Here is a 19,980-nt window from a genome sequence, read left to right as displayed (position 1 = left end):
TGTGTACAGAATAAATCCCATGCCTTTGCTTCATTTCCAGTAAAAATTAACAAAATGTCAAAAACAATTTTGAGAAGTTACCTTGAAGCTTGCGCTTGGTGGTAGGTTGGCATTGGAAACAGCTTTTGCAGTGATGCGCTAAATGTGTTCTGGAGGAGATTCTTCGGTTCAGGGGTCTGCTTGAAGGTTTTAATTTGCATGGCTTTATGTGGGAGCAGTTTAGTTTAAAACAGAATAGCAAGCTGCGTAGAAGATTTGGATATATTTGCTCTGAGCGAGTAGTGGGTTTTCATGCAGGTTTTAGAATTCTTTAAAAAGCTATAAAAATTTTTGAATGGTTTGACTTCTTTTCCTTCCCTGCAAAGCTTGTTTTGAGTGTTTTATTAGTGGGAAAATAAAAGCAGAGAGAGACACCAATGTATAGGCACATGTGTAGCTGCAATAATATAAAACACTGCAGATGAAGAAATGTTGACATAAGCATCAAAGTTCGTGAAGCCTGAATTCTAATCTCCAGGGATCTTTACCTCAAATACAACCCCGGCAGACTGTAGGATGTTACAACCACTTGTATGTGAAATAAGCAGATTGCAGTCGGGGTTGAATACTTCTGTTACCCTGTCTTGGAAAATTGCCATTCATATTACTTGTCTAGAGAAGACTTTAATTTTGTAACTCTAGGTGGCTCCTGGGATTTGAGACAAAGGAAGATACACTGTGTGTGTTCACAATGTGAAATTCCTTGGAAGACAGGGTTCCTAGCCCAGGGCTTGGATCATGTTCCAAACTTCTAACTCAAACCTGATTTTCCTCCTCTGGACTTTTTAAAGTGGATCCATGGTTGTTACTGATCCATACATGTAATTTTGAGTTTACAGACAGTGTTTCAAATTGACTTTTCTAAGATTGCGTTCTGCACTTCTTCAGGTGAAACTTCATCATTTGGATCCAGCTAGGTAGCAGCACAAAAAAGCACCTTTTTTTCCTCTCCTAGATGCTGATTCAGCTTTCAAGTGTAAAATGTTTGCTGACTCAATTATTTGTCCTACCTGTCTCTCTCTAATGGTAGCTAATTTTTTTTTTTCCCTGTGCTGTACATTCTTCACTAAGTCATTATATAACTTCAATATGCAGTCAAAACAGTAGGCTTTCAACATGAAAAATGCAGTAAATGCAGTAAATCATCTGCTTGAACAGGTTTTTGTGGGAATGAGAGGTTTCTTATCAAGAAAAACCCAACAGCAATATACAGCCAGAACTTGATTGTGGCCCTCTGAGCAAGATACCTTTATTTAGAGAAAGTATTTTTCGGTTGGTTGTTTAAAATTGAAGAAAATTTATCAGGGCATTTCTTTAAAGTAGTGTTTAACTGGCTTAAAAAACCAACCAAACAAAACCCGACAGTGGATGCTTACAGAAAAACCGATGTGCTAAAAGCGCTTGGCTTTCTGTGTCAGCACAGGCAGCGGACCTTACCCTTCTTCGACAGCAAACCCTGAGGTCAGCAGGTTTGTCTCTTGGTTTTTTGACCACACTACGTGAAGCTACAGACTGTTGCCCTTTTTGTCAATATTATGCAACGATCCTCTGAAAACCAAAGCCGTTCTTGAAATGGAGGGTGTATTTTTGCCATACGGTGGTGCAGTCAATGCAAAGATACTTTCATAGTCTCTAAATTAAGAGCCAGATAAGGAAGTTCAGAATTAGCCTGTGTAGCTACGCTGATTAGTCTTAACATGTGTCTGTCGTCTTGTCATGGGTAGAGACGCACCCTCAGCATGAAGAAGGTTCTTTTTCTTCCTATTAAGAAAATCCAACCCAAACCAAAGAAACAAAGTTTGATTTGCCACTGTATTTTAACCTGATGAACTCTGTTTCGTTACAGAGAGCGTGGCATTTTCAACAAGGCCAGTAATCTCCGTCTCAGTTTTGTTCTTTTGTGGATCACTTTTGGATTATATTTACTATGACCTTCCATTCTGCTCTTTCATATCTGCTTCTCGAATTGGGCTTTGTGTGGACAGAAGGTAGATACAGTATATACTGAAACTAGGAATATGCATAAACAGCATGTGGCATGGTTTGTGTGTTGTGGATTGTTGGAATAGCTCTGTGCCAATTCATCAACAATAATTTGTGCATATTAATATATTTGGATGCATTTAATTTCACTGGCGGTTAGCCTGCTCCTTAAGTTATTAATTTGTGAAATCTGTTTTGAGGAAGGGTAAAAACTTGTAGGCAGCATATGGTGTGATATTGGGGGGAAAGGACGGCTGCGGGTGTGAATTTTATTTTGTCAGTTTAGTGGGAGTACCTCTTGTTCTCTAAAGATGCCATCTGCACAGGATTCTCACTGTAAGTCGTATGCTTCTGTGCAGATCGTGCAAGATCTCACTGAGCTTTTAAGTTTGGCTGCTTTGGGGGAGGGCAAAGAGAATATTTTATTCTGTGCCACCTTTTGAAGTATTTTATTTTGTATAAAGGCTTTTTTCTTTGCCATCAAGTTGCCATATAAAAATACCTTGAAGGGTCTATAACTTAACTAGCTTTTAAAGGCTAGTTGTCATGATGTTCCGTATCCATCCTGCAGTTGTTTTGACAAACGCGGTTCCTGTTCTTTGCCTACTGCTGTTCTTTTTTGATGTTGGGTGTCTTCTATCTGTTCTCCCTGACCTTCCAGCAATTATCGGATTAATCTTTATTTTCATGCTCAGATTCATAAGAACTTTAATGTCTTGAACTTTGCTTTTTAGGGTATGAGACAGGGCGGCTCTTACTTCAGTTATGTGGTTGCTTTAGGAGTTTCTCCATACCCTTATACAACTTCTTTAAATTCATTCAGCTCTGTATGTCTGAGTGTACAACGAGCACCACAGTTGTAAGGGGTCTGGATTCCCTGTTAAACTAAGGCATTTTGCACAGTACCTATATGTGACGTTTCATGTTGTATTTTCTGCTGTGCAGAAATGGCACCTTTTTGTTTCTCTGGCTCTGGATGTGCCATGTGCTCGGAGTGCATCGCGGTCCATCTTTCTGCTCCGGCCGATTGATCTTCATGCGTTACAGGCATCAGATAATCAAGTCTATTACTGAGTACCAAAGCACTATGTGACTATTTCCAGTGCCGTATATGAAAGATGTTTTCTACTATTGCATGTTCTGAAAATTGGAGGTGCAGACTGTATGTGTGCGTTCCCCAGTGTGTTTGCTCACTGCTGAGAGATCCTGAGAGAGACTGGATTGGGTTGAGGCACAAGAGGCAAAATTTGTTCAGTGGGTCTTGGTATGCCAAGATAGGAATTCAGAGAAGTTTGGTACAAGTTCTGCTGCAGAACTTTATCTTTTTCAGTCTTACTCATTTCAGCTGAGAGAATCGGAGAGCAGTCATTGCCGTGGATGATTACAGGCTGTATGGCTTTCTGGTTTTGAGAACATGATGCATTGGTTTCTTCGTGAGACACCTGAGAGAGAAGCACAGTTTTGCAATGTAGATGGTCAGTAAAAATGCCGAAGATAAGCAAGTATGGATATAAAACCTGACATTTTCCATATTCTTGGAGGGGTGAAGGGGGGAAATAAAAAATCAGAACAACTTCATTTGCAGAGTGCTTATGGGTCCTCTTCCTGCTGTGTGACTTACCGAAAGGTTCAAAACTAATCTTGCATATTGCAGAGTTCCTTGGCTTTAGCTCCCATTTTTCCCCTCCCACCCCATGTTTATTTTAAACTTAAACTCGGCTATGGGAGACCGTAAATTCGTATGGATGCCTATTACATTTATAAATATTTTAAAATCAGTTTTTCAGTGTGGATTTAACTATGTCACCTTAGTTTATGAAAGGTCCTTTCTCTGGCTTTTTTTTTTTTTTTTTTAAATCGGGTTATTCTTTACACTTAATAATACAAGGCAGCCATTGCTTTAACAGGAAGAACAATTCAACTTCACATCCTGGCCAGGATAAATTGCTTCTGGAATACTTTTTTTTTAATCCTACCTAGGGGGAAACCCAGCCCTTGTGGACTTGCCATGTGAAACTTTGTGTGGTCATGTCAGGATTGTTGTCATGCTCGGCAGCTACAATACAGCAAAATATTTAGTCTAAAAGGAAGTGTTTTTACTTGTATTCTGACCTGTTCCTTTTTACAATAACTGTGATTGATCTGGGGACACATTAGCTAGATTTGGCCCGCAGAAGGCTTCTGTCTGGCTGTTATCTTTTCTTCCTTGTGGGGAAGCACATGGGGAAATAAAACGTCTTGGGCCATACTCACTCAGGTGCACAGAAATTTCTAGTGGAGAAGACCAGTGATACCGCAATATCTTGGACAAGTTGTCTTCCACCTCATTTTAGAACCTTTTGTAAAGCTATTGCTATTTGAAGTATTAAAAAAAAATGTTTTAATTCAGAAGCTCTAATACTACCAGCATAGCGTATGTTTATCTTCCATATAAATGTTGTTGCAGTTCTTAAACTCTGCATTAATTTATTTACCGAGATGACACTGGAACACTTCAGAATACAAACGTATCAGAGGATACTGCAGGATCTCATCACTGGAGAGTTTTAAGAACAATTCGGAGAAACATTTGTCAGGAATAATATAGATAGCGTTAATTCTGCTTTGAGGTAGAGGGATGGACTAGGTGACTTCTCAAGATCTTCTACAGCTGTTTCCTGTGATTTTAGTGGTTCAATGCACTTTCCAGTGGTTTGGTCAAAACCACTCACTTTGTTTTGTTTTGGAAGCATGTTTCTTACTATAAATTCACAGGGAAGAAATTCTTGCAGTCCCTGTCTTGCTTGAAACAGCTTCTCTATTTACATGGGGGATATGAAAAATTAACCTTAAGAGGTTTGTTTGTTTGTATTGCCGGATATTTTAGGAATGCTGACTCATTTTACCAGGCTGAGGGTGTGCACACATGAGCCAATTACCATCAAATCAGAAGGATGAGAACTTAAAAAGACGTCAAGTGCTCCTACCTCGTCTGTGTGCTTGGTCTTAACCCAAGCATACAGTTACTGCAAAATAAATGACAGGCTGTAACCTCACACCCTGCCTTACCCTGCCCACACCGTTAGAAGAGATCACTTGCCTTGTTTGAAGTGCTTTAAGCCCGGAGAAACAGAAATAAAAGTAAGAGTAACGGGTCGGTACTGTTCTGGAGGGTCAGGGGCACACGGTGCTTGCACACCACTGAACTCACAAAGTATCTACGGACAGATGAAACGATAGGGAGTGCGCCCCACGGCACAGGATGGGGACTCCTCTGGGCTGTGAAATGGATCCTGTTTTGGCGTCCTTAGTTTGTGAATTGGTTCAAAGATGTACACGTTGTTCGTATAGCACAGAGAGTACTTTGTGTGTGTTGGCACACTGTGTACACTCAGGAATCGTTGTCTGGCTTGGGGGGTTTGTTTCATCTGTGCAATAATATAAAGTGCTATGCTTTTTGTGTTTGATCCTACTCTTGGTAACTCGCTTGATCTGTTTGCTCTAAGGTTGTCACTTGTCCTTAGGTTCTTCCAACAATACATGTCTGAGCAGCATGTGTGGAAAGGCCGATCTGTTGCTCTGAGGAGGAATCCATAGTAAAGCTGCCTTTGGTCGTCATTGCTTAGAGATGTGCGTTTTTCTCCCAAATCTGGCAAAGTTAAGGGTAACCATACTTAAATCTCATTTCCATCTATTGCTGATTTATTTCCATATCATTACTAGAAATTCTTTTTTAAAATAAGTTATAAATATGTATCTCCTATGCTGAGCCTTAAGTGCAATGTTGTTTAAATGTTATGCAGTTGCTTTTAATTGAAGGTACAGCACGATACAGGGATGCTGCAGAGCTCCTCCAGAATTGATTTATAGCACTGCTGATAGCTGCAAACTTAAACTTTTCTTGACACACAGGAGATAAGCTGAAATACCAGATCCAGGTGATCGCTTTGCGTTGTCCTGTGACTCTTTTTTGCTTTACTAAAGTGAATGAATGATGCATTGAGCCACAAACGGAAAAGCTCATATGCAGAATACCTGTGTAGTCTAAAAATGACACTGAGGATAGTTAGCAGCCCTGATTCCAACAGCAGCTATTACCTCTTCTCCATCCCTTCCTGACTGGCAGCAGGGCAGTTAATTTTGGTTTCCAGAACCACGTGGTAGGAACAGGGAGAGCAGCATTAGGGCTATGGCTATTTTGCTCCCCAGCCTGTGGCTTTTAGACAACTGCCTGCACTGGAAGTTTGTTACAGCGGAGGGGGTAGGAGGGCTGGCTCTCTCGGAAAGAGAGCGACAGTTCCTGCATCCCTCCCTCATTCTGGCACTGGCCCTTCTGTCCCGACCTGCAGTGAGCCGTGTGAACCTGCTCACGTGGGTCAAAGACTCATTACTGTTTGCAAGTGATGAGTTCACCCCCTCAAGGTGAGACTGCTTTCTTCTGACAGACGGGCAAGGTGAACCGTTTGGCCGCGGAGTCGAGCAGACGCCTACCCCGTGCGAGAGGAACATCCCTTTTGGCGTCGGTGAGCTGTTAGATGGGCTTAGCTGTTGTGTGAAAACGCCCTCACCTTCCCCCTCCCCGTCAAGGCCGGTTGCTGTGTTTTGTATCGCGCTGTAATATTAATCTGGATCTGTGAGCAGTCATGGGATGAAAAAGCGGAGGGGGCGTTACACACCTCTTCTGAGTCAGGGTCGATGTACTGATGGCTGGCAGAGCTGCTTTTGGAACCGCTCCAACAACTGGGAGTCCCAAACTCCCTTGTTGCAATGTTTTCTAACTGTGAGACAATTATTTTTAATATCTAATTAAGTTTCACTTCTTGTGAGCTCAGTCTTTTTTTTTATTATTATAGCTTTGGTAGGCCACAAGAGTTAATTACAGTCCTCTTTGCAGTGGCCTGTAACATACTTGAAAATTGTCAGCCTGGCTGTTCCTCCATCAGCACTATCTTTTTTAATTAATTAACTCAACCAGTGGGTTCTTCAGTTGTTTCTCCAGTCTCAAATATTAATTTCATGCAAATTTTCACTCATATTCTTGACTTCTCCCCAGTTTGCATAGGTCGCTTTTAAAATGGGTGGTCAGTTCCAGACATCATCCGGCTGAGGTTTTCCTGTCACCAGGGTGGAATAATTAATTACCTCCCAGGCCTTCTCATATTCCTCTTAAGTTTCAAAATCCTGTTTGTCTCAGAACTACAGCACGGTATTAAGTCATTTAGGTTGAGTTGCTGCAGCCATCGCTCCTTGTTTTGTTCGTCCACTTAATTTTTCTTGTGTCTTACTTCGCAATTGTTTTTATTGAGTTTAATTTATTTCAGATAGTTTCCCATTTAACAGGTTGCTTTTGAATTATTGTTCTGTCTTCCAATTACATTGGCATTATCTTGATGTAGTTTGTCCCTTCTGTAAGTGTGTATTAGGTGATGTCACTGCTGCTATTGAATAAAAATAGTGAATGCAATCAATTCCCTGTTAACTGAGAGGGGTGGGGACAAACTAAACGCTGGAAAAACATTATTGGTGTCTGGAGCCACACTGAGTCAATGCAAATTCAGCTGAAGCTCAGAGCAGCATGAATGTGTGCAGTGTCAGCGTGGGTCTGTAAACAGTACGAACATGTTCGCGTGGCGCTGTGCCCGAGGTAATGAGCCTTCCAAGAAGGACTGGGGAATGCAGTGCACAGGCACTAAATCTGGTTGCATAAAGAATGCAACCACAGTTACTTGGTCCGGACTACTTAATCTTGCCTGTACAGAACCAGCACTTTTTTCTTTTTTTTTTTAACGTTGTGGTGTGTGTGGATGAACTATATTGTCCTCATAGACATGCTAGAAAATATGTTTGTCTCTACTGCTGAGCAGATGCTACAAATGTCGTCCTGCATGTATCCTGAGAATTCAGTGTCGGTAGGTTGTTACCTACTGTAACCTTTCGTGGTTTTTTTGCATATTTTAAGGGAGAAAAAGAGTAAAACCAATGAGTTTTGAATGGCAATCCTAACACAACGTAAAAAAGGATAAATCTGGAAAGTCTCTTCTGAACGTTGAGGTCACTGCAGAACTGCACACTTGCACACAAATATGCCAGAAATTACCGAAAAAAAGACTTTGAGTTGTCATGTGAACCCGAATGAAGTACTTGAGCATGCCTTTAAGTCTTGCATTTAAGTCGTAACACTTACCATGAGATTTTTTTTTTCTTACAGCAAAGCTGGGAAATATGAGCTTACGTGGTGTTTTGATTTTTTTTTTTTTTTTTTTTTTTCTTTTAACCACTTGGTAATCTGAAAGGTGGGAAACTGACTCTTTTCTAAAAGCAAAACCACCCTCGGCAAGAAAAATGAGTAAATGGCAGAGCATCTAGTTAAGGTCACAACTTGCATTCAGTGCACGGGATATATTTCCCGGGTTTTTTGATTTGTCAGTTACTCAGGTATAGAGCAAACTGTGTCTGGTTAATTTGTTTAAATGGCCTCACCAACACATCTTACCTCGGGGTAAAGTTGTGTAAGTAGGTAAACAGATCAGTAATGAGGAGGAATTCCACTTACTCTGTACAGCAGTGACATACCAAAACTGAGAACTTTCTGGGTTTGGGCGATTTACCTGTCTAAATAGTCATTGTCTTATGGTCATGGTGATACGTACAAGGACGAATATTTTCTGTTTCTTTCAACAGTTAATGATTTTACTATACATGTACTATTCATGGCATATATTTCTTTTACCCAGTGTACCATCTTTTATAGCTGGACTCCAGGATTTTCAACTGGAAACAAACTCAAGGAGTTTCCTTTTGTACATACAAGCAAACTTTTTTTTTTTAATTGAGCAATCTGTTATTTCAGTAGTAATGGAAAAAATACAGGGATTCAGAATCCTTTTGCCTGAAATTGGAAGGTTAAAGATGAGTTTTCATTTAGAATGCAAATATTTCTTTTTCCTAAGATACGTGGGTTTTTTTGGTGTTTTTTTCCTTCCAGAAGGCCTTTTCTGATGTAATTGCCTTTCTGTTTGCATAGGGGTGGGTAAACTTGTAGTTTATGGCGCAATGCATAATGTAGTGTATCTAAAATAGTCCTATAACTTATTTTCGTTCTATTAACAGTTGTTGTTCTTCATAGTCTTTTACTGACTGATTTTATTTTCAGGTCTTCCGTGTTTTAAATTAGTTTCCTTATGCACCTTGGTTCTTGTGTTAGTTTCCCAGAAGCGATGGTGGTGGGGGGAAACATGCCAACATTTAGGTCAGTATGGGTAAGGAAAAAAACCCACCTCATTCTTGTGTGTTTGGATAGGGTAAGCAGTGCAATAAATACAGATAAATTTACTTTCTGGTCTAATCCCAGTAGTCTACTGAACAGACTTAACTTATGGTTCCCCCAAATGATGTGTGTGCAGGTCAGATATTTAAACTAAAGAATGTGTCTTCCAGCTGCACAGGAATGCATGTGTGTGTCTGTTAGGGCTTCTGGATGGAATGGGCGTTTTATTGGACTTTTGTCAGTGCCAAAGGAAAATATTTTGTTTGTAATTGAAACAGGAAGAAGAGATCCAAATTTGTTTAACAATATCATCTAAATAAAATGTAGTCTGTCATCCTCCCAACCTCCCAGAACTGCAGGATTCAACACACACACGTATATATATGAGATATTTAATAGGCAGTTTTAGATATTGGAATAATATAGAAAAATATTAATATTGAATATAACATATCTAGAAAATTTGAAAACGTGTATCCCAAATCTCTTTTTATAAGAAACACTGCTCTAGAACTCTCTTCTGACTTGAGATTTAAAAGGCTTAGCTTAAGTCCGGTAAAAGCAAAACAGTGATTGAAGTTCTCTGGGTTGTGCCTCTCGGTAATTGAACAGCTTGAGGGGGCAGGGAGGGTGGGGGTGGTGGTGGTATAGCTCCAAGAAAGGTGGTTTGTTTCAGAAGAGATTTACAAGGATTCAAAACGAGCTATGACTAACTTGGCACCCTTGACTTACTGGAGAAAAGGAGCCAAGTCAGAAAAACAAGCACAGGGGAACTTAAGCACATTTTCACCTGGTTCAGCAGTAACCAAAAGAGGAAAGATTATTGCCATGAGTGTTCATCTTAATTTCTTTGATATGTCATGTAATCAATTGCCAACTGTTCCCATGAAAAATACTCTCCTTAAAAAAAGACTTAGTGATTACTGATTAACCAGTCTGAATCAGTGAAGCAGTTTGGAGAGCTCTTATTCAAACAGTTGCTCCAACTTATCTGCTGGGGATCCCTGAATACTGAGGAAGAGGGTAGTAATAAGCAGTCTCGTTTGCAACCTGCTTGTGCAGATCGGCTGCAGGACAGGGTGGGATGCGTCTGGTGAGAGGAGCCCACGAGGACTGGGGAAGGCGGTTTCAGTGGGCATTCGAGGGGATGATGAGCCGGGTGAGAGAGGGTCAGGGCCAAAGGAGGAGATGCAGTGGTGAGAACCCGGGTGCTGCAGCCTTAGTGTCCCTGATGCTGCTGCTCAGCACCGCTCGGAGGGGGTGGTCTCATCACTGTTGTGACGTTGCTGGGTTTGCTCCCGTTATAAGGTCTCCTGGAACACGTTTGTGGTTTGTTCATTATTTTTATGTATCTGGGTCTCGCCACATCTTTTTCATTGATTTAACCGAGTTGTTATAGTCTAGTCTTCCAAAGCCACGTATCCATTTTCCCTTCCTGCTACCTTCTGTTTAGCGAGGGGTCTTTTTGTAGCCTGGTGGTTATATAAAACTGAGAAAGGTTCAGTGTGGGGATGCGCAGTGTTTTCAAGCTTAGCCTCTTGCAAATGTCTCTTGTCTTGCTTGTAGCTCGGCAGTTTATAACTTCTCAGCATCTTGAGTGGTTCGTATTATTTTAGCATTTGCTTTATCGAGTTAGTTCTGCCTCTCGTATCCCCTAAATCTTTACCCTTTTTGGCAATACTTTGGGATTGACAGCATAGTTTTGCCATTGGTCCGGACTTTTTCTTGAACATAAGCTACGTTAACCAGCACTGCAGTAGCTTACTCCTATTGTAGGTATTTCACAGGTCCACTATTAAATGGCTTTGGGGGGTCCAGCAGTCAAAAGTATATCACAGGTCCACTATTAAATGGCTTTGGGGGGTCCAGCAGTCAAAAGTGTATCATAAAAAAACCCAACCTTTAACATCTCACAAAGATGATTATTGACTTATTAAAGGAACTCTGTTCGGTGTCTGTTGAAGAGTCCTCTCACCAGCAGTAAAACTGCAAGTCCACCTATGAGTGCCTAAGAGGCTCGCTGCAAAGCTGAAAGTTCTCCCGCGAGGCTGTTGCTGACTGTATGGTCTCAGACCTGGGGACGTGAGAGACCACCTTCATTCCACTTGAACAGCAAATTGTGTGCAAGTATGTAATTTGCCGTGAAATCATTGCTCTGCGGGTATAGCCTTTAACTTGCTTCTAGGCAGAGCGTATTCCAGGGTTGGTTTTAGTAGCTTTTGACCATACTCTGAATTTTATAGATGTTTCAAAGTTTGTACTTGCAGAACTTTTTTGCTTAAATTCTTTTCTTAAACTTACAACATCTTCCTGAAGTGGTACTGCTGATGTGGCCTGAAAACCAACAGAATATTGTGTGGGCATTATTATTAACTCTTGAAATATATGTGAAAGGGGGTGGGGAAATCCCCAAACATTTCATACACTTCTATTCTGTGTTTGTTCCTCTCACGGGCAGTGGAACCAAAGCCCGTAGCGAAGCCCTCCTGGTTGCTGTGGGCATCCTCCTAGCAAAGCATCACAGCGTAGTCGCTGACTGGTATTGCAGTTCAGCCGCGTACCAGCTCGCATAAATGTTTTCCATCCTTCTGTGGTTTTCATCACAGCTGTTTGGGGTCTACGATATTTTTGAATGTTATTTTTGCAGTGTTTAAAAATCAGCCAAACAAAACCTCCAGTTTCTGTCCCGATACCTTTCTGCAATATAAAGAAGGCGTAATACATAAATATGGTGGCTTATTACTGAAGGAGTAAATTCATGCTTTTGCCTCGTATCTTAGAAGTGGTGGGAAGAGTACAAATATGGTTGGCAGAACTCGGGTGAATTTCAAGATAACTTTTGAGAATTTTATGTCAAAATTTTCCTATTAAAATGCGAACTTAATGTGGTCAAACAGTTTGCTTGTACCTTTTAGGAATAAACAAAGGAAAAGAAATTAATTCTTTACAAATTTTAAAGCAAAGCTCTAAAACTGTTTGAATTTAAAGAATACAACTTGTGCATTTTTGAAAACTCAGATTGTGCTCAACGCTTTCTTTTTTTTCCTCCCCGTTGCCCTGATTATTTTTTCTTTTATGGCAGATTGCATGCTGTGTGTTTGCTGGTGGTAGAGACGTTGAATTGTTAAGTTAGTTTTCAAGATGATGTCGTTGAAATTTTTTCATTTAACTTGGCCGCGGCAAAAATTTATGTAGCTTTTTCTTAAACTGTTGTCAAAATAATTTAATACCCGAGTGTGTTATTGGTAATTTTGTAAAAAATGTTCTGTAAAAACCTCTGAAAAAAACTTTTCTAATACATTCGACTCGGTATTTCTGCTTCTGCGGTTACATGTCGGTTTCATGCCACCACTGAGAAAGAATGCTTCAAGTGAAGCAATGTGGAATAAATTCACTAAAACTGCATGGCTCTTTTTTCTTTTGGTAACTCCCAGCACCACTAGTGTCACAGGACGTCGTGCTTTTTCCTGTGTAGACCTGTCATTTCGTATATCTGCGTGCTGTTGCTTTCAGCAATTAGTATTTTTTCTTTCTTTCAAAAGGGATTATCTTTTGATAAAAATTGCTGCCGCTAACCCCATTGGCAGAACTATGCTGCTTCTGGCGTGCGAGTGGGACAGGAGTGTGTCGGCCTGGCTGGGGCCGGTGTTTGTAACAGCTGCATTATGGAAATGTATGGTATGGTCTGCACCTGAGACTTGAGAGCTGAGAGAATTTGGGTTTAGTTTTAGGTGCTGAGAAGTAGGGCTGTTCTCCCTTGGCATCCATATTCAGAAAGATGGTCTCAAACGATGTTGCAATTCCTGTTGATGAACAGAGGATGAAAACTCAAAATTGTTCTAGAAGTCTTCCTTGCCACGCTACACTGCTTGTTTCCAAGGGTTATGGTGAACTCTCTAAATATTTCAGTGAGCACTTCCTCAGCTTGCACTGACTTCTGATACTGTCTGATGGAGCTTCAGGGGAGCATCAACACCAGATGGGGAACTGGGAGGGCTGGGGCTAGGGGACAAAAAACTGATCTAAGGTGTTGCTGACCTGTGTTTAATGTAAAAAGGATCTGAAGCCGGCTGTGCTTTAGTGCATCTGAATGATATTCTGATTGTCTCACAAAGTTGCATTGTATGGTGACCTGTGTTCTTGCTTCCAGAACCTTCGTTGAAATAAATCGCAGTTTCTGTGTGGTAATATTTGTTCAGACTGGTTTGTCTGCTGTCTTTCCTATCCCAGCGCGAAGCCTAGTTTGAGACAAACAGAACCTCTTCCAGGAGAGCGAGATAGGCACCCGATTGGTTTTCCTGTATTATGTATTCATGTGTGGTCCTCTCGTTTCCCCCCTTCCCCACCTTTAATAGCTGTACAGTTGCATTTCACAGAGAAGTGGAATTTCCTTATCTTCTTTTGGTTTTTTCATCTCGCCTGCGTGGGTGGACTTGCAGAACCAGTGTTCTGGATCTCCCTGCATCACAACAAGCGTTGTTGCCCAGTATTGCAGATCTATTACTTAGAGCGTTTGAAAAAAACAAAGGCTGTTACTGGAAGAAGATGGAAGAACTGAAGCTGACAAAGGTAAGCCAGCTGCTTAGAACCTAGTTTTGAGACCAAATGTAAAAAGAATTTCCCAGATGGGTTTACCTGTGCTCAGACCACTGCAGAAGTAGATTTCTTGCTGCTTTGCTTACGCCCTGCCTGTCCAGCATGTGACAGAAGGCAAGTAGTGGCTGTGGACCATGCGTGATGATTAAAGGGTATTTTCTTTTTTATGATTATACCATATATGACAATTTTGTCATGACAGCAATATTAACTTATTCCAATATTTACATCAGCAAGGTTCAGAAGTAAAACAGTGCTTTTCTGCAATTCAACAGTAAAACAGTGCTTTTTTGCTAACTGCACTTGCCACAAGAGCACGTATCTGTATATAGACCATACTAAGTATCTCGCTGGTTGCTCTTGCTTATTTCAGAAACAGTTCATAAGAAACAGAGGTAAAGATAACACTGTGAAGCAGAGCAGAAGTTTGCAGAGTACCACAGCTTTATGACTAGCGGTTGGATCCTGTTGGCAATCCCTAGACAGTTCGCCCACTCCTCTGGACAAATCGGGTCCACTGATTAGATGCTAGGGGAGACGACTGTTGATGCGAGCAAAAGTGGACTTGCTGCATTTGGGGGTTTTGGCACATTATTTGTCTGTTAATTTATGACCTGTGTGTTGCAATGCTGACTATTCCAGATAAATATTGCCAGGCTTTATTAATGGGGAGGGAATAGGTGTGGCAGACACAAGTCTTTTACATTCTTAATGTTTTATTGACCAGAATGCTGTGTAGGCTTTAATTTTTAGCTACTTTTCTTTCCAACAAAAGTCAGTTTTTTTCCATGTAAGTTAAGCGAAGAGGACATGTTGTTCTGAGTTCATTCGGCTTTTTAGTTTACATACATCAAATTTTGATGTTTTCCGAGGTGCTGCAATTAGTTACGCAGTATCTCAGCTGTAGTGCAGTGCGTCATACCTGTTTCATTTCAAACGTCAGTTCAAGAGACAGCATAGCAGCTGCAGTTACTGCTCCCTCAAGGATAAGGTTGATGTATACTCCTTTACGTTTTTCCCTTTCCAGCCAAGTAAGTTCTCGTGTTTTGCTACATTCACCATTTTCTTATTTTTATTAGGGTTTGGAGTATTCACGTTGCAGCCTTGTCTGTTTTGCAGGTTACTTTGTCTGGGTTCGTTCAAGTGAAGTCATAGCGTATGAAGCACTCCATTTAGACCCGTGAAAAACTGACACCAAAAGACCAAGCGAGTAGAGTAAACCAAGAGAGCCTTCTGAGTTTGACGCCTGTAACTAGTCTTCTGGTGGCAACTTTGAGGAAGATTTGATTCTTGTGGTCACAGGGAAAGAAGGTCCAGCCACAGGCATGTAACAAATGATGCTTAATAAATGATTCCAAAAAGCTGCCTTTATGTGTTTGCTTTTACTCGTGATTGCTCAATTAGATATCGAGAAGAAAAGTGATAGGGTGAGTCTCTAGATGAGATGTACTTCTGGTTTTCCAGTGGTCTTCTGCGCTGCGCAGGCTGACTTTGAATTCTGGCGATAACCAGAGGGGACCGAGTTTTCCAGGGAGAAATAGAGAGACACCATTCTGCTTCTCAAAATAACCCTGGTGCATCTCAGGCACGTTACAGGCTTCTGATTGCACAGTCTGTGGTTTAAATAAAACCAGTAAGTTTTAAATGGAAAATACAGGGGAGAGGTAGGCAAGAGGTACCGACCAAAAATTTCTCCACTTGCACAGCACGAACACATTTCTGTCGTGACATTGTTTGCAGAGACGTGTAGACTGGGGACGGAAATAGGATTGCGTACAAACTTGAAGCATCACACTGTATTTCAAGCTGCTACAAACGAATTAACTATTTAACACTTTGCTAATGTTGTGCGTACACTTGTTGCCTCCCAGCATGAAAATAAAGCAAATAATTGCAGTAAGCTTTCTGCCCAGTAGAAGTTACTGTAATATAATGAGAAACTTTGTCCTGCACTTTGAGTAAACAGAAGCAACAGGAAGCTGTTGGAAGGGGGACGGTGTTGCATTAGATACAGGGGAAAAAAAAATTCAGAGGGCTCTGTATCCATCGCCTACAGCTCAGTATGCAGCTCAAGCTGATGCAGTGCCTTTTCTCTCTGGTAACATAGCAACTGGACCACACCTCCTCCTGCTGAAAGATGCTAAAGAGCCCTTTGAGCACTATCTGGTGTACTGCAAGGGAACTGCACCAGTTTTAATTACCACAGCATTGCCAGCCGATACACTTATTCCCCCCTCCCCCCCCCCGATGGAATGGCAAGGAAATTCTTCATTCTCTGTCAAGTAATCCTGTTGTTTTCATTCACCGTTTGCACAGTAATCCCATTTCTATTGTGGAAGAGGGCTATGTTAATTTTAAATTAATACCAGAATTGTATCTATCAGTGAATTTTATCTTGTTTTGAAGTAAGTTTTTGATTAAAAAAATCAGCATTCTTGCCCACCTGATGCTTTTCTTGTTTAGCACTCCTGTATGGTGGTATTATGTTAACATTTTGGAAGAATACTCGAGGATTTGAGCATGTTTTTCTTCTCGCTTAGACTTTGCAAATGACTGAAAAGCTTTCCCCACTCCTAACCTCTCTTCTGTTGTGCAACAAAAGAGCTTTACTTTAAGCATCTTGGTTTCCAAGCACAAGAAAATCGTCTCTGGGCATTATTGAACGTTTGACTTAAGGTGTGATGAATCTTCTTATGCCACGTTGAATTTTTTTGATGTGTACTGTAGATTGATGTTTAACTTAGTTAAAACAAGTGTGGAACTAGTATTGTTCAGAGTTTCTCTTTAAGGTTGTTTTGTTCAGATCTCGGGTTTTGTACAAAAAAAAGAATATGCAAAGTCTGCATTGGATGTCACAGCCTGACTTTGTTTTGTCGAGGCTGTTTCCTTTGCTGCCTGTCTTAGAAAAATGATGGTTGTGTTATAATAGTACAAAAACCTTATTCTGGCTTCATGACCTGCATGAGGGGAAAGCCTTTTAAACTATCTGAAAACTTACTGATTTATTTCAACGTATTGGTTTGGTTCTATAGTGACTTAACCAGTTGTTGTCATCGCACTTTGGTATCAGCTTGGGGAGGGGGCACATTCTGGTGGTGTACGGTAAAACAGCCGTTGCAAAATAATGCTATTGGTGTTGCTGTACTTCGAGGTATACTTTCTTCGGAGAAAGTTAAAACAAATCCTAGCGTAGTTCAGAAAGCTTGTGTCAGCTTGTGACTTGAGTACATCAAAATCAATAGCCTACCTAAAAAAAATCTAAAACTCTGGACTTGGAGCTGTGCATAGACAGTAAATCTGTGGCGATGTTGTGAAAACTGTATAAAAATACAAATAAATATACCATTTTGTTAACTCGATAATGCTTATGCGTCCCCTCCCCCTTCTGTCTTTATAGGTCTACGAGGGCTAATCAATCTTGGGAACACATGTTTTATGAACTGTATTGTCCAGGCACTTACCCACACTCCACTGCTGCGAGATTTCTTCCTCTCCGACAGGCACAAATGTGAAATGCAAAGCCCCAGCTCATGTCTGGTCTGTGAAATGTCTACGCTTTTTCAGGAGGTGAGTGCTGTTGCCCACAATAGCGTCGCCTTTCCACAGATGCTGGCTGTTTCTTACCCCAAAAGGCATTGTGTACTCTTTGCAAATCTAAAGGGGTTGCAAATTATGTTTCACTTGAAGGTGTTGCAAAACAGAGCAGTGAAGGTTGATTGAGACCCTCCTGTCAAAAATGGGACCCATCCGCCGAAAAGGAAACTACTGGCCTTTTAAGTCCTATTCTTAAGTCACCCTTGTTTAGTCAAAGCTGGTATTGGAAATAATTACAGTGCTGCCTGCTCTTCAGAGACTGATCTGCGAGTCTTTAGTCTTAAAGCTGAATGTGTGCTTTAATTAAAGGTGCAAGTTGTAACTGGAAAATATGTCACAGGCTCTTGGGTGATAATGGGAGTGAGAATAAAGCAATAGTATACAGCCTTGTGGTTTAAGGCATTGGATTATGTAGGTCTGTATAAATATTTTAAAGACCTCATTTTAGGGTTTTCTAACAGGCAGAAACATCTTTGCCATCATCTCTTCTGTGGAAATCCATTAATGGTCAGGAGGATGTAGAACAGTGAAGGCGTTGGCACAGTTTGTACCTTCCGTGTAGGAGCTCCTCCTCTTTCCCTTTCTCGCTCGGGTGGGGGGCTTTGCAGTGTGCCTTTCTCATAGGTCTAATCTGTGCTGTTTGAGACAGGCACGGTCTTTGCCTTAATAAATAGTCAAAGAGCTTTATTAACTAAGTTCCACGTCAGGGACTATGGCTAGGCATGGGCTTCTAGTTTTAAGGTGAGTCTTTAAAAACAAATAAACAAATCCAGTTCTGTGGCTTTCCCTCAGTGATTTCCCAGTCCTTTCTTGGCAAGTTTAAAAAAAAAACAAAACCCCAACCAAACAACAAACAAACAAAACAACTAACCCCCCCCCCCCAAAACCTACAGTATATGCCGTCACGGAGCTTTTGAGATAGCTGGAGATGTGTGCATGCAGAGCATGTCTTGTGTATATGCTGTCATGGAAGTTGGTTCAAACTGAGACCAACCTAAAATAGCTTTACCTTTATCTTGTGATTTTCAATTTGATTTTACTTCTGTGCCTTTCTCACCAGAGATGATTCTTTTTGACTCATTGCAGGTGAGTTAAACATACGTGGAAGGTAAAGTCCCCCTTAGCCATTCAAGTACAAAGTTGTTTTCTGCTCATACTTACGCGATTTAGCAACTTCCCATGCAGCTGATCAGTCACTGGTTGTATGTTATACTTCTTATTTTTTGATTTATTTTTCAATTATTCCTGAATCTATCAGGGAAGGAGGTAAAAAGAAAAGGCAGGCATAGCAATAGGTAGCAGCTGCAGGATTATTGAAACCAGATGTGCAGTTAAATGGGGAAATACCACTCTGCCTAGATGAAAAAAATCAGTCATGGTATAGAAATACCAGTTTCTGTACACTGTTAATATAGAAACCTATTTGTTTATTTTAAAAAAAAGGTACTATTATAATCCTGATAGCCTTTCATCAATTTGTGGCATAAAGTCTCATTCTGATGAATATCACAGCTTTCTGTTTACAAACATGCATTTTTAAAAAAAATCCTTTGGGAAAGGGGAAATGAGTGTTAAATTACAGATTGAGGGGCTGGAAGAAAGATCAGGATTGTCTAGGTAATGGGTCCTATTTCCATTTTTGTATGCGGAGCCCTGTTGTTGGCCTAGGATGCCTTTTGTTAGACTACATATGAGCATGTAACAAAGAACGGGCTGTTGTCCAAAATGGGGCTTAACTGCAGCATTCACATTAGTTTCAATGGTAATCAAGTTTAATTTCACACACAACTTTGGGAATCTCAGCCTTCATTTTCCCCAATCAAAATTCATGCCTACGCTTGCATTAGTTCTAATAATTAATGTTCTGCAACATGGGGGTATATGAGGGAAGAGCCGTATCTGTGAGATCAGACTGTGAAGACAGCGGTACAGTAGTTTCTGTCCTTATTTCACGTTGAAGTATTGCAGCTATGTGCTGTGGGAGGACAACAAAAAGTGACTCAACCATCTTGAAGTAAAACTAGAGCTTAGTCCTCCACAGGCAAAACTGGAGTGTCTGTAACCAACTCAGTATATTTTAACTTGCAGGCAATAAATACCGTGTTGTGTTTATAGCTCTGTCAGCACTCATTATAAAATTCTCTTTCCCAGTGACTTTGAATTTCTCTACATTCGGAATTAAACCCAAAATCTTGCATTTTTGGAGCAGGCTGGTTATCTTTCATGTCCCAACTATGTGCAGTGGTTATGATGAAGATTCCTACGCTGTCTTTGCAGAGATGAGGTCTGAACGAAGGAAAGCTAACTAACCAGTGGAGATTTCAGTGCTATGGTTAAGAATTCCTTTGTAATTGAATTACCGGGGAAACTTTGGTTCAGGTTTTGTCTTGTTTTTACATAGCTTTCCCACCGGGATTAACTGGTGTAGGTATTCCAAGGCATCTTACCCACCGACAAACGATCAGGGCAAGAGTTAACTTCATCTCCCCTCCACCCTCCTTTTCTGAAGGTGTGATCTTAGG

At 40.8% G+C, this 19,980-nt stretch overlaps 1 protein-coding gene across 2 annotated transcripts in view; it reads left to right on the top strand.

The window, feature by feature from the left end:
• Positions 1–19,980, top strand: part of USP22 (ubiquitin specific peptidase 22) — a 115,932-nt gene that overhangs the window by 70,236 nt on the left and 25,716 nt on the right. For both annotated transcript variants that reach the window (XM_082490291.1, XM_082490292.1), the window contains one exon: positions 17,262–17,431. In XM_082490291.1, coding sequence (XP_082346417.1) covers positions 17,262–17,431 — 170 coding nt within the window. The remainder of the gene's footprint in view (positions 1–17,261; positions 17,432–19,980) is intronic.

This window comes from Vanellus vanellus (genome assembly GCF_965231255.1).
Source record: "Vanellus vanellus genome assembly, chromosome: 14".
NCBI classification, from domain to species: domain Eukaryota; kingdom Metazoa; phylum Chordata; class Aves; order Charadriiformes; family Charadriidae; genus Vanellus; species Vanellus vanellus.
Note: the sequence above shows the minus strand (reverse complement) of the source record. Positions and strands in the feature narration are given on the sequence as shown.